The 15,363-nt window shown below is 40.3% G+C and overlaps 1 protein-coding gene across 3 annotated transcripts in view; it reads left to right on the top strand.

Annotated features, from left to right (window-relative positions):
* Positions 1-15,363, top strand: part of CWF19L2 (CWF19 like cell cycle control factor 2) — a 162,009-nt gene that overhangs the window by 38,846 nt on the left and 107,800 nt on the right. For all 3 annotated transcript variants that reach the window (XM_073338733.1, XM_073338742.1, XM_073338749.1), the window contains 3 exons: positions 3,126-3,219; positions 5,737-5,852; positions 7,781-8,490. In XM_073338733.1, the coding sequence (XP_073194834.1) occupies positions 3,126-3,219; positions 5,737-5,852; positions 7,781-8,490 (920 nt within the window). The remainder of the gene's footprint in view (positions 1-3,125; positions 3,220-5,736; positions 5,853-7,780; positions 8,491-15,363) is intronic.

Genomic DNA, 15,363 nt, shown 5'->3' with positions numbered 1-15,363 from the left:
TTTTAGTTCCCTTTTTTATTTTCAAATTTAGCAAAGGAAGTATGGTTTCTTAAGGTCCACTTACATAGCAAGTTTGAAGTTTTAGAGTTCAGGCAATTTTGAGTTCTCCAAGGAGGAGAAAATAGTGGTCAGAATTAATTTGTTACATGAAGGAAAACATTTTGTTAACCCCCTTATAAGTCAAAAACAGCTTGAATAGATTTTTGCTTGAAAATTCACCTTTGGGGGTAAACTTCAGCCCTCCCCCACCAAAAGAGTTCTGAACATCTGAAAATGGTATTAGAATTGAAACTTGCAGTCATTAAAACTGCTGTTGATACTTCTCTCTCCTCTGTGTCTTCTCATTTGCAATTGAATGTTGGTTTTCTCAAAGCCTTTCTTGAAGGATAAGAATATAAGAATAGCCATTCTGGGTCAGTTCAATGGTCCATCAAGCCCAGTATCCTGTCTCAGACAGTGGCCAGTACCAACCCTTCATGGGGAGTGTGAAGAACAGGGCAATTATAGAGTGGTCCACCTGTGTCTTCCCCTTGTGGCAGTCAGAGGTTAATTGTACGTTGTGTGGAAAAAATACTTCCTCCTGTTTGTTTTAAATCTCCTGCCTATTAATTTCATTGGGTTTTTGTATTGTGGGAAAGGGTAAATAACACATCTCTGTTCACTTTTTCCAGACCATTCATGATTCTATAGACAACTATCATATTCTCGCTTAGTCTTCTCTTTTCTAAGCTGAACAGCCCAAATCTTTTTAGTTTCTCTTTGTATGGAAGTTGTTCCATACCCTTGATCATACTTGTTGCCCTTCTCTGAACCTTTTCCAGTTCCACTAAATCTTTTTTTTGAGATGGGGCAACAAGAATTTGGAACAATATTCAAGGTGTGATGGAAGCATGGATTTATATAGTGGCATTAAGATATTTTCTGTCTCTTTGCTTAATAGTTCCTAATATTCTGTTAGCCTTGTTGACTGCTGCTGTACATTAAGCTGAAGTTCTCAGAGAACTATCCACAGTGACTCTAAGATCTTTGAGTGATAATAGCTAATTTAGAACCCATAACTGTGAATGTGTAGTTGGGATTGTTTTCCAGTGTGCATTATCTTACATTTATCAGTATTTCATCTTCCATTTTGTCATTCAGAAGAGATCCCTATGTAACTCTTCACAGTTAGCTTTGGACTTAAGTATCTTGAATAATTTAGAATCATCTGCAAATGTTGCCACCTCACTGTTCATTTCCTTTTCCAGATCATTTATGAATATACTGACCAGCACAGGTCCCAGTATATATCCTTGGGCGGACTCCGCTGTTCACTTCTCTCCATTGTGAAAACCGATAATTTATTCCTACTCTCTGTTTCCTATCTTTTTCCTATCTTTAACCTGTTACTGATCCATGAGAGGATCTTCCTTGTTATGCCGTGATTGCTTACTTTGCTTAAGAGACTTTGACGTGGGACCATGTCAAAGGCTTTCTGAATGGCCAAGTACACTATATCGATTGGCTTACCCTTGTCCATATGCTTGTTTAAACCCTCAAACAATTCTAGTAGATTGGTGAGGCATGACTTCCTTTCTCAAAAAGGGCATATTGGCTCTTACCCAACAAAATGTGTTTCTCTATGTTTCTGATGATTTTGTTCTTTACTATAGTTTCAACCAACTTGCCTGGGACTGAAGTTAGGCTCACTGGCTTGTCATGGCCAGGATCACCTCTGGATCCCTTTTTAAAAATCATCTTTACTTTAAGTATCGGAGGGGTAGCCATGTTAGTCTGTATCCACAAAAACAATGAGGAGTCTGGTGGTACCCTAAAGACTAACAGATTTATTTGGGCATAAGCTTTCGTGGGTAAAAAACCCCATCTGAAGAAGTGGGTTTTTTACCCACGAAAGCTTATGCCGAAATAAATCTTAGTCTTTAGGGTGCCACCAGACTCCTTGTTACCTTTACATTAGCAACCTTCCAGTTATTTGGTACTGAGGCTTATTTCAGTGATCGATTACATACTACAGTTAGTAGTTCTGTATTTCATATTTGAGTTTCTTGAGAACTCTTGGATGAATACCATCTGATCCTGGTGATGATTACTGTTTAATTTATCAATTTATTGATAAATTTCTTCTATTGACACCTCAGTGTGGGACAGTTCCTGAGATTTGTCATCCAAAAAGAATAGCTCTGATGGGATATCTCCCCCACATTCTCTGCACTGAAGACTGATGCAAAAAATTCATTTGGCTTCTCTGCCATTGCCTTGTTTTTCTTGACTGCTCCTTTACCACCTTGATTGTTTAGTGTCCTACTGCCTCTCTGGGTGGCTTCATGCTTCTGATGTACTTAAAAAAACCCCAAAACTGTTATTTTTTTGCATCCTTTGCATAACATACTTCCTCCAGAGCTGCTGCTTTACTGCTTTTTATTTTAATTTTAATAAGTTGACAAGAGCAACCAAAAAACGCTCACTATTGGATCATGGGGGTTTTACCAAGAAAATCTAATGCCTGCTATTAGTGGTTAGAATTATAGAGAAATACTATACCAGATCTGTCTTGGGATTCTTGGACAGACATAGGCACAGATAGAATTCTGTCAGTTATTTAAGGATATGTAAGTGGGAGCAATTCCCAAAGTGTTGAGACCTTCATTTATTTCCTGTCAACTTCTTTAGTGCTAAGAAGAAGTGATGTAGTGGAATGTTTAGGTCTTGTTTAACAAACTGTAATTTTGAAAGTACACTCATCTGAACTGCAAAAGGAAGTCTTACAGAGATTATTCTTTGGAAGAAAATATTGAAGAAAATGATGTCCAGTACTACTGTATATAGAAAAGACACACATTTCCTCAAAACATTCATAATTATTTTCTGCTTACAATTGTAGTTGATTCTTCACCTGGCTATTTTTCTTGAATTAGTATTTTTTAAAAAAATATTGAAAGTTACACTGCCCTGTCAAACTTTTTGTTTTAAAGTTCCAGCACAAGGTTTCTTAACGAGATTGTCATTTGGGTATGTTTAAACGGATTACATTTCTGTATGGATCATACAAAATAATTAAAAAGTTGTAACAGCAACTGTTAGACAAAGTGGATTTTTGTGCATCAGTTGAAAATTGTTTTCTATAGTCTAGACTTTCTGAAAGAGAGCTGAACCCCTACTGGAAAGATGGTGGAACAGGTTTACCACCAGAAGAGGGTGAAGCAACTTCAGTTAAAAAAGGTAAAAAAGTAATTTTTAGTAAGAAAAGCTGTGTGTGTTCCCCTCAGAGACGTTCATGCTATAAAATGGTAAGCATAGCAGAGCTCCCAGTTACTTACAGTGAAGACAAATGAAGTAAAACTTGTTTCAGTAGCAAATATTGGGTTAAAACCATAATACATTGTTTCGCAGAATATTTCTTGACTGATTTTATAATCTTGAGTGGTTTGACCTTCAGTTTCTACACAGATTTTCTCTCATTTGAACTAATTAAAGGAAAGAATGATTCCACCAGGACATGATAAATTGTTGTCATCTCATTTGATTCCTTTCATTCCATTACACAAATTACAGTTTTAAAATATTCAACTACAGAGATCTGTGAGTCACATTTAAATGAAATACATTAAGAATGCAGTTTGTGAAAAACATTATTTCTGTAACCTTTTCACTTCAGTTCTTACCCTTGAGTTATCCTATCTATTTCCAGCAAGTGCACTTACGAAATATGTCACATAACATTTATAAAATATTAAGGAGGACTCTTATATGCTGGGTGGTAGGGAGTAGTAAGGGGCCCCTGTTGGGAATCCATACCCACTTATTCGGTGGACAATTTGTATGGACTGTAGGCTTCCAGAGGTCTCCCTCACGCCAGCGATCACATGGACAGGAACACCCATGGCCTGGCTCGAAGAGCCATCTTTTCTCCCTAGGAGGTGAAGAGCAGCAGAGTCCTTCAGGATCTTGGGAACCCTACTAATATCCCCAGCAAAAGAATCTAGTTACTAATTTAGTTTTGAAGGAAAGGGGGTTTTGACTTGCATGTGAGGGAGGTGACAGAGAGTGGACTCAAGAAAGGGCATGTCTGTGTCCTGCTCCTTCCTGCAAAAACACCCATTATATGTTGAAATAATAAAATGGAGAAGATTACAGAAAATCAGTTGTACCATCAATATACGCACAACGTTAAACTAAATAACTATGTAAATCTTCTTATTGTTTGTTTTTCCTTTTTCTCCCCCACTGTAGGTTGCTCTTCCTCATATATCATGTCTAAAATTAGGTTGTAAGATCCCCACATCAGGGACCATGTATTTTATTTCCATGCCTTATCCCTTGTACGTGTTATGATGCTGTATAAAAAATACATCTCTCTCCCAGGAACACCTGCTCCATGAGATGCACTCTCTGTTCGTCCTTCCCCCTCAAATGTGACCCTTGCAGGCAATGCAGACTCATCACCCTTCCACACCTCATCAGTGAAACATCTTGCCAGTGGGGCCTGCAGCCATATGCACAATATGTATGGGGCTTACTATTGGCAATGGCTAGGAGCAGCGATGCTGGATGCTGACTGCCCCTTCACATTTGGCTCCAGGCCTTCTATGCCAGGTTGCACGGCAGCAGGGCCAAAATTGAGCAAGTGGCATTGCAACCTGGTGCACAGAGGTCGTAGTGCCACAAGTTCTTGCTTAAGTGGGCAGTGGGATAGCCAGTGCTGCTGCTCCTTGCCATTGCTGTGGAGATGGCTGTTGCACCAGGGCTTTCCTGCAAAGAGCCTGCCTGGCCTTGACTTGCTTCTAGCAGCCTGTTTCCCGCCTCGGGGATGGGAAGTGATGCTGCACCTGGGTGGGCCAGGCTGGACGGCAGCAGCTTAGTGTCACACAGACTTGGCAGCCGAGGCACAGGGGCCAGTGGATGCAGTGGGGAGAGCTCCACAAAGACTGATGGTGTGTACCAAGTCAAAAATTTCTGCGGGTGCCCCTGCACCTTCCCACCAGGCACCCTCAACCACTACATTTTGTAATCTCAACTCTGAGACACTCATCTGGCTCAAAGAGTATGTCTACATGGGGATAAAAAAACGCAGTTGGTTGGGTTAGCTGGCTTTGTCTCACAGAGCTTGGGCTCTGGGGCTGAAAAATTGCTGTGTATATGTTTGAGCTTGGGCTGGAGCACGAGTTCTGAGACCTTGAAAGAGTGGAGGGTCCCAGGGCTCAGGCTGGAGCCTGAGCCCTGGGACCCTCTGAGGGATCCTATGTTTGGGCACCAGCCTGAGCCCAAACATCTACACATCAATTTGTAGCCCTGCAGCTCAAGCTCCATGAGTCTGAGTCAGCTGACCTGAGTCAGCTGACTCATGCCAGCTGCGGCCATGCCATACTCCCATGTACCCCCATTTGGTTCTGCTTGCTCTGGTAGAGAAACCAACAAACTACTTGTCAAGAAACTGACCATCTTTGAATTCAACTAAAGTAAATTTCTAAGAAGAAATATTTGGTGTGAAAGACTAGAAGATTTGCATCTGTTCTATGTATTCAGGATAGGAAGACACAATATTTTATTACAGTATTTTCAGTTGGGGCAAGAACATGAAGGTAGACAGCTAGATGTACTCCATGTCAGCATACAAAATAGGTCTGTCTGAGGTAATTTAAGTTTCTGTGCTGCATGTAGCGTATACAATAAGTATTGGGTAATAAAAGCTAACCCTAAAATACAAAAATATCACATCTAATTCTTTTGTTCCTTTAGTTAAAATGGTGGAAGACGGTGGATTAAGTTGGTTAAAGAAATCCTATCAAAGGATGAAGGAGCAGGCTGAGAGAGAGAAACGAAATTTTGAGGAAATTGTAGCTGAAAGATATGGGGTAAGCATCTTAAGAGGAAAAGTATTCTCCTTGTTTACAATTTTTAAGCTTTTGGAAAAGGTCAAACCCCTGTAAAGGCAGAAGTATTTAATGTATAGCTTAAGACATGATCAAGCTCTGTTGTTCTTGAAACTTCCATCAGGTGATGAAGGCGTTAATACTGTCAGACTTCATAGAATCATAGAATATCAGGGTTGGAAGGGACCTCAGGAGGTCATCTAGTCCAACCCCCTGCTCAAAGCAGGACTGATCCCCAACTAAATCAGACTTGGATTTGCATGATTTTGCATGCTACCTTTTTTCACTGTGGGGTAGTAGACTGTAGTTAAAATATTTCTTTCACTTCACCCAGGTTCTTATATGGTCCCCATTATGATGTATCTGAGCACCTTCCAAAATTACCTGTATTTGCAGGGATATTTCTTTCAGACACGTGTCCACGTGTGCACACAAGAAGTTCGGCGATGTCTGTGGTATGAGCAAGGGTTATGATTCCCAGTTTGAGGGGACACATTTGTGCTAGTGCTCATTGAGCTAGTGTGCTGAAGAGAGTAGCATAGCTGGGGGAGGATGGGCAGCAGTGAGCAGCAGCACAGGGTAGCCGCGCTGTGTGTGTACACCCCATGCGGGTTTGTACTCTGCACTTCTAGCCCACCCAGCTGTTCACCGTTGCCCATGCTACCTGGGCTTCACTACTAATTTTAGGGTGCTAGCTCCATGAGAGCTAGAGCAAGTGTGTCCACACGAGCTGGGAATCCCACCCTGAGCTCCAAGTATAGACATATCCTTTGTGATGGTGTTATCCGTGTAACAAGTTGGAGAGTTACGTGAGAAATTAATTTTATCATGCATCCGTTGGCCACTTTACCTGCAATCCGTCTCTACCAAGAGTGCTTCTCACTTGCTAAACCTCTGAGTAGTTTTCAAAAGCTAACCTTTAAGAAAACAAACTGCCATAAAAACATATACCTCTCAACCCCACCCCGCAAAACATGGTGAAATTATTATTCAGAATTATTGGTGAAAGGTGCAGGATATATGGTATTCAATCGTATACCAAGAATAGGTTTAAGAATATTTTAAGGGGACAAATGCTGAGTCGTCTTCATTTGAGTTTGTTAGCACTGCTCACTGACATTCTGGAAGATGCTGGGATGGCTTCTTACTACAACCAGAAAATAGGACTCCTGTCCTCCTTGGTTTGTGAATGCCAGTGAAGTAGTACTGGGGGCAGCAAGTGGATGAGATTGTTTCCCTAAGTGAGGCAAGGTGCCAGTGATTCTTCAGGAAAGCTACCGTGGGGTCCCTACTGAAAACAGTTCATGCTGCATGTCATGCAGCCTGCCAACTGCTATGCCGTTCTGCAATACCTCTTTTTTTAAAAAAAACAAAAAGAGGTAATTCAGAAGTTTGTGACAGGATAAGCATACAGTTTCTTAAATTTCCTTGAGCCTGATCATAGAATCATAGAATATCAGGGTTGGAAGGGACCCCAGAAGGTCATCTAGTCCAACCCCCTGCTCAAAGCAGGACCAATTCCCAGTTAAATCATCCCAGCCAGGGCTTTGTCAAGCCTGACCTTAAAAACCTCTAAGGAAGGAGATTCTACCACCTCCCTAGGTAACGCATTCCAGTGTTTCACCACCATCAGTCCGACTTTAGGCCTGAATATTGGGTAGAAACTTCACTGGTCGTGTAAATCATTGATTTCCTTCTAGTGATGGTTAAAAGTTAAATATCCATGCTGATTAGTTTTAGAAATGTCCCCTGTGATATTACCGCCACTGCATGACTTATGTGGACATCCCAAATTTAGACCACTAAAACTTACACCATATAACACTATCATCTATTCTCTCTCTCATGCTTGTTGTTAATGTGAACATCATTTTAAAAATAATGCCATTATTTTTCCTTCTGTCTTGTAGTCAGTGGAAATATTTCAGTCAAGATGGGAAGAAGCTGAAGAAGCTGCATCGAAACAGGAAAATGAATATAGAAAAGGAAGATGGAGGAAATTTAACTATTCAAAGATTGAGCAAAAAGATAGAGAGCACCACATGGAGAAAGAAACACCCGATGAAGGTGACAGAATCAAGGGTACGTGTGAAGGACATTCTAGAGGTAGGCATAATAAGGTATATCCACTGGAAGAAAGAGGTTATAGAAAAGACACATCAAGAGAAGAACAAGAATATAGACAATGTAGCACAGACTTTGAGTTTAGAGACAACTGTTACAAAGTAGCAAAACATTCTGATGCAAAACAAAGTCAGGAGACTGTTTCCTCTCTAAGCAATTTGAAATATAAATTTTTGAAACCTTCTGAGGACGATTTCTCATCTGTTAGTAAAGACTGCAAGCTACAGCAATCCTCATTAAAACTACCATCTTGTAGCTCTTTGAGCAGCAATTTCCAAAAACCTGGTAAGGAAAGTGACGAAAAAACACCGTGGAGCAGAACACACATAAAAGATGAAAATGAGAAACCAACATTAGATCAAAAGCCATTGAAAATGGAAAAAACTACTTATGAGGGAGCTCCAAAGGCTGAAAGAGAGAAGACGCAGGAAGAGAACCTTGGAAACATCCCCAAGAAGAAAGTGCTATTGCCAGACAGCAAAGCATCATATTCTGGGTATCTTATGATTTATTTTGCTAGATGTCATATATATTTTCAAGTCAGTTTGTAGGAGGTATCTGTCTGCTGCCATACCTCACTGGGCTGGGATCTTATCAGATCTCCAAACATGTTTGAGCCTGATTAGTTCTTGAATGGAAAACCCAGACCTATAGAAAATGATTTAGTAGATGTGACATTCTGAGTCCGTGATAAACTAAACCAGCATGGTAGCCGAGGACCCTGTCGGGCTCAGTGGTGTAGTCTTTTTGGAAAGACTTTAAGCATATCTTATCTCTGATAGACATTTAAGACCACTTGCCCGTGAGTAGGGATGCAACCATTAGTAACCTGGCAAAATTAAAAATTCAGTAGCTTCATTCGGCCAACCTTCATTTCTAGTGCGGTTTCCTTCGGCTGCCAACCCTGTGCTACCCTGTGTGACCACAACCATTGTAAAGTGTTGCTGCGTACTGAACTACTAAAAGAACTACTTCACTCAACATTGAAGTGCAGCCATATCCAGGGTTGGAGAAGTGAAATGTATATTTATGTAAATATGGTTTATTAAGTCTCTCTGGGATCTTTTGAGGTGAAAAGGCACGATGTGTAAATTTGAAGTTGGTGACATTACTGTTTTCTTCAGAAAATTTTGGAGGGCTGAGAACACTTATGCAGCTTTTAAAAATACATTTCACCATAGTTATGTAGCATTTTACCTTTTTAAGTGCACTAAAGTGGCACTTTTTCTGTAGAATATAGTGTTTTAATCTTGGAATTTAACTTTCTTCTTGACTCTTTGGTATTTGGGAGTCATCGCTTTCAAAGCTAAAGTAGGTTTCAGAGTAGCAGCCGTGTTAGTCTGTATCTGCAAAAAGAGAAGGAGAACTTGTGGCACCTTAGAGACTAACCAATTTATTTGAGCATAAGCTTTCGTGAGCTACAGCTCACTTCATCGGATGCATGCAGTGGGAAAAAAAGCTAAAGTAGGCAATGTAGGAAATATCTATTTTGATTTGACATGTATGATTTTTCAGTCATATTGCCCATGACAGTAGATTACTTTACTCTTCCTTTGAACATTGGTGTACAGTAAAGTCTGCTTCCTACTATTGAGAGAGGCTGTGGAATAATATTTCATCTACAACTTAAACAAGTAGAACCTACTTGTAAGTAAGTGTCTGGGCATGCTGAATGGCAAAATAACTGGGGAAAACTAAGGTAACAATATAGCATGGATAGATTTGGTAGATTAAAGAGATGAGGTCATATGTTAAAGTAATAGGTTTTATTCTGATGTAAATGACAGAGAAAGCATCAGTCTGAATGTATATTTTCAGGGGGGTTAAAAAGAGACTACAAAGCAATGTGTAATAAGAATTACTGTTCTTCTGTCTGTGTTGATATAATGAAGGAAAATAGAGTAATTGTGGAAAGAAGTTAGAAAAATCACTGGACTTTTATGCAGGTCCTGGCCACCCATTCTTTATGTTATCACCAAGACCCCAATCCTGCGAATGCTTATGCACATGTTTAAGTTTACTACTGTGAGAAGCAAGTTCTATTCAAGTACTGGGACTATTCTCAGTAGTAAAGTTGAGCATGTGCATAAGTGTTTGTAGGATCAGGGCCCAAATGAGATCTAAGTTTGAAGAATTTGATAAATGTAGGAAAAGTGGGCAAGCAACGAAGTGTTCAGCAACAAGAACACGTGAGGAGGCTGATAAGAGACCAGTTGGAAAGAGGAATTCATGAAAATAGTTATTTCTTTAGGTATGTCTACAGTTATGATGGTGTGTAGAGTACAGGCACTGCCCGCCCAGATAGCACAGGTATAAATAGCGGTGTAGATGGTAAGGCACTGCTTAGGCAAGTAGAGTGTGCGACACTCCTGAACTCCTTGGGTATATACCCTACATACATATACATATACATATACATATACCCTCTCACACGCCCAAGCAGTGCCTCCCATATTTACAATGCTATTATTAGCAGTGTAGTGTCCCATTATCTCCTCTTTGCTAGAGCTTTCCCCCCTGTCATCCCACTGCTGGAGCCTTTCACTGCAGTGTGTAGCTACATGCCACAGTGACAAGTGTGGACACAACCTGTCTTTCACTGTGGTGCATAGCTACGTGTGTACTGCCTGCATTCTGCACACCACCGTAAGTGAAGACATAGCCTTTGTTTCCCATATATTATGTTGTTTAAGTTACTGATGAACAGGTCTTACGGGCAGATTATAAATTAGGTTTTGGTGATGAACAGTTGGGTTGTTACATCAAGGAGGAGTTTCTTATATCAGTATTCAGTCTTTTCAGTTACAAAAACAGACAAGCAGAGTTCAACAGTTACCTTGCACTTTGTGGGTAGGTGGAGGTCTCCCAAACAACGGGCACCGAGAGTGTCTGTCACTAACTGGGATTGATGGAGGAAAGCAGTAGATGTGATATATCTTGATTTTTAGTAAGGATTTTAACACAGTCCCAAAGGACATTCTCATAAGTGACGTAGAGAAATGTGGACGAGATGAAATTCGTATAAGGTGGGTGTACAATTGATTGACAGACTATACTCAAAAATAATCAATGATTTGCTGTCAGACTGGGAGGGAGTATATAAGGGTCAGTCCCAACTTCAATACCATTCAGTATTTTCATTAATGACTTGGACAATGGAGTGAAGAGTATGCTTATAAAGTTCACAAATGGACACCAATCTGGTGGGGGGGATGCATGCACTTTGAAGGATAGCATTAGACTTCAAAATGACCTCACTAAATTAGAGAATTGATCTGAAATTAGCAAGTTGAAATTCATTAAAGACAAGTGCAAAGTACTGCACGTAAGAAGGAAAAATCAAATACACAACTACAAAATGGGGAATAACTGGCTAAGCACCAGTACATCTGAAAAGGATTTGGGGGTTATAGTGGATCACACTGAATATGAATCACAATGTGACGCAGTTGCAAAAAAGGCTAATATCACCCTTGGGTGTGTTAACTGGAGTGTCCTATGTAAGACACAGCAGGTAATTGTTCCACTCTTCTTGGCACTGGTGAGGGCTCAGCTGGAGTACTGTGACCAAATGAGAGCCACACTTCTGGACAGATGGAGATGAATTGGAGAGAGTCCAGAGGAGAACTACAAAAATGATAAAAGGTTTAGAAAACCTGACCTCTGAAGAAAGGTTAATAAAATGGGGTCTGTATAGTCTTGAGAGAAGAAGATGGAGAGGGGGACCTGATGCATAGTCACATATATTAATGGCTGTTAGAAAGAGAATGGTGATCACTTGTTCTCCATATCCACTGAAGGTAGGACAAGAAGTAATGGGCTTAATCGCAACGAGAAAGATTTAGGTTAGATATTAGGAATAACTTTAAGGATTAATAGGATTACAAAGGAGATTGTGGAATCACCACTTTGGAGGTTTTTAAGAACAGATTGGACAAACACCTGTCAGGGATGGTCTAGGTTTACTTGGTCCTGCTGCAGTAAAGGGGGCTGGAATTGATGACTTATTGAGGTCCCTTTCCACTCTACATTTCTGTGATTCTACTACACCTGTCTATGAAAACAGCCTTCCTGGTGGCCAACACTTCTGTTTGAAGTATGGAGAAATGGGGGCTGTGGTGGCAAACCCTCCCTTTCACAGTGTTCTTCAGAGACAAAGTTACATTACATCCACGACCTTGATTTCTACCTAAAGTTTCTTGTAAATTCCATATTAACCAGGTTATTCATTTCCCGGTTTTGTTTCTGAAGCCACACCAGTCCAGGGAGGGAGCCGCCTTAGATTTTTTGGATATCAGAAGGATACTGGCTTTCTACTTAGACAGAACCAATCATTTCAGGGAAGTCTTCTAGACTTTGTGCCAATTGCTGACAGATCCAGAGAATCTGCAATTTCATCAAAAGACTTTGAAAATAGATTTCTGTGCATATTATCTCTTGTTATGATGCCAACATTCATCTCCTTCTAGAGTGATAACCCATTCTACAAGGTCCCAATCTACTTTTATGGCCCTGTTGAAAGATGTCCCAGTTGCTGAAATTTTCAGAGCCACAACCTAGTCCTCAGTACATACCTTTTCCAAATATTATGCTCTGATTAGAGCAGATGCTGCAGTTGGCAGTGCAGTCTTGTCTTCAGTGTACTATTTGACTCTGAGGCTCCCACCTCCATCAAGGGATACTGCTTGGGAGTCACCCTGAAGTAGAGCATCATTGTTCATGTTGTGCAGTAACTAAACTTCTTCCAGATCTGTCCCCTTATGGCTGCTCTGCTACTTTCCCCTCCTTCCCCCCTTTCTCACTGCTTCAGAGTCTTGTGTCTCGGGACTTTGCAGTAGAGAAGGAACTGGGGGCAGTTCACCTGTGCAGCTACATATGTCCTTGGAATGGGCCAAGGGGGGGACTGGAGTGCATGCTGGAGCTGAATGAACGCTGTCACCAAAAATCACCTATGAAAAGTGCCTAGGTGGTGGTGTTCGCTCAATTCTGAATGCCTCATACTGACAATGTACTTGCTAATTTTCTCTCTTCCAACAAATACAGAGTTTCTTTAGCTTTTAAATCAGAGTTTTGGACAATTATGATAAGAGTTAATTAAAAGCTCAAGGTTGCATGCCTAGTAATACTTGGCTGATTGGATGCCCAAGGGATCTCCTCAGAGGAAATGTCCATCCAGATAGGACGCTCTTTGCTGAAAATCACACTTAATAATGGGACTAAAATATATGTGCGTTGGAGTTTAATTTGAGACAAGCTGAGAGAAAAATACTGTTGAGCTGAAAAAGTGCAGATAATGATTCAAGCAATAACATCACAGAGAGCATGTACAAAGTAATAACTGTCTCTTACTCTGACTAATGTAATTCCCCTACTGTTTTAATTGCTTTACAATATGTAGGTTTAGGAGAAATGAGAAGCAAGAGCTCCAGAACCTTTAATTTCTCTGTTTATTTCCTTTTTATAAGGAGTTAAACTGTTGACATTGCCTCTCTTTGAGCCAGATTCTATTTCCATTGAAGTAATGGATGTTGGATTGGGCCCCTGAAATGCAGGCAGAAATGGTTTGAAAAATTTCCCCAGGTTAGCACTGTGATATCTCAGACTAAAATGTGAGACCTGTTTAAAGGTCTTCCATTTTGAAAGTCTCACAGGATTTAATCATGCACATTTATGTTCATGACGTTAAGCAGCATATTCTTTCTCTGTTATGACAGCATGTCTTTAATTTTTTTAATAGTTTGGTTGCTTTCATTCTCGTAGCATTCAGTAATGCTTTTGAAATGACTTCTCAGTTATGTAATGTTATAGGAAGTACTGTGGCAAGTGAAGTAGGATTATGCTCAGGTTTTTTACACATGTAGATAGAGCAATATAAACATTTTCTGTAGAATTATAATCCTGTCTCATGTTACATATTTAAGAAAAGTTAAATGCAACAATAAATACTGTTATACCAATAAATTAAAAACCAGCAGGATCTTATTAAAGGGAAAAAGGCAAAATACCACATTCATTGTAAATACAGAAAGAATCATAGTAAGCAGTTAGTTATAGCTATAACATTCCATTCAATCTCATATTTATTCACACATTCATTCATATGAACACACACACACAGGTTCTGCAAGGTTGTTATCATAGTTACCAGCCTTATAGTTGCTCATGCCAAGCCACTGGCCAGATGGCCTGGACATGAGGAGGGAGCAGGGCCTTGTCAGATGCTCATCTGATGCTCCTGGAAGTTGGTTTGCAGAATCAGACCCCAAAGTTCTCACTTTTTAGAGTCTATTTTTATAGGAATTTCTTCCTATGCCAGTCTATGGGAATTGCTTCATCATGCTGTTGCTGAATCAATCAGCAGATAGCACATTCCTGATGGCTCCATGCTGCTAGATGTTATCTTGTTCTTTGGTTCTCCCATTCTTGAGGCTGTTGGGTGGATTCCAGTCTGCCCTCCGGGGGGGCGGGGGGTCGGTCCTCTGGTTATTTCCACTTGACGCCTTCTTCAGCTGATGGACACTGGATTCTTAGGCTGGCACCTCCCTGATCATTCAGTTATTATCCACAACAAGCATCCATCCACATACATCCTCTATCTCTATTTTAATCACAATTGTTAATACAACAAAAGGGTGGGGAGTCTCTGGGTGCTGTTTCTGTTGTTAGAGTATTGCTTTGGGTCTCTCTCTCTGTCTGAATTGCTTTGAGAACAGACTCTGTCTTAGAATGTACTAATGCAATTAGCAGCTTGCAAGTTTCACACATAGAGGGAGAGAAACAGTACCATAAACCAAGAGACCTCTTAATTAATAATACCCTGGAATTTAAACTATGGGGAATCAAACTCATTTGTGATTTTAATACAGAACTTCTTTATTATGATCCAACAACCACACACCAAAATTCACCGTACAGCAGTGGCATTAGCTATACTTAAATGATCAAGAAATGTTGATTCTTGTTTAGAGTTTATAAAATACTTTAACTTTCTAACAAATAGGTCCCCAGTATGAACAGACATGGCTAAAAGCACTGTGACTGTGTCAGAGCAAGATTATGTTTTGAGGCAGAGTTTGAAAGAGGGTTATAATCTCCAGATCTTGATGCCATTTCCAGGATATCCTTCTCTCATTTAAGTGGACAGTACTGCTTGTGACTGGGTCCCCAGAGTGCAACCTTGATTGTGGAACCACTGAGCCCTTCAAACCACCAGCCTGGGCTGCCTCTCACACTGTGATGCTGATGTCAGGTTACAAACCTCTGATAGGTTTCAGAGTAACAGCTGTGTTAGTCTGTATTCGCAAAAAGAAAAGGAGTACTTGTGGCACCTTAGAGACTAACCAATTTATTTGAGCATAAGCTTTCGTGA

The sequence above is a fragment of the Lepidochelys kempii genome, chromosome 1 (assembly GCF_965140265.1).
Source record: "Lepidochelys kempii isolate rLepKem1 chromosome 1, rLepKem1.hap2, whole genome shotgun sequence".
NCBI lineage: Eukaryota > Metazoa > Chordata > Testudines > Cheloniidae > Lepidochelys > Lepidochelys kempii.
The sequence above is the reverse complement of the archived record's forward strand: the minus strand, read 5'-3'. Positions and strand labels throughout refer to the sequence as shown.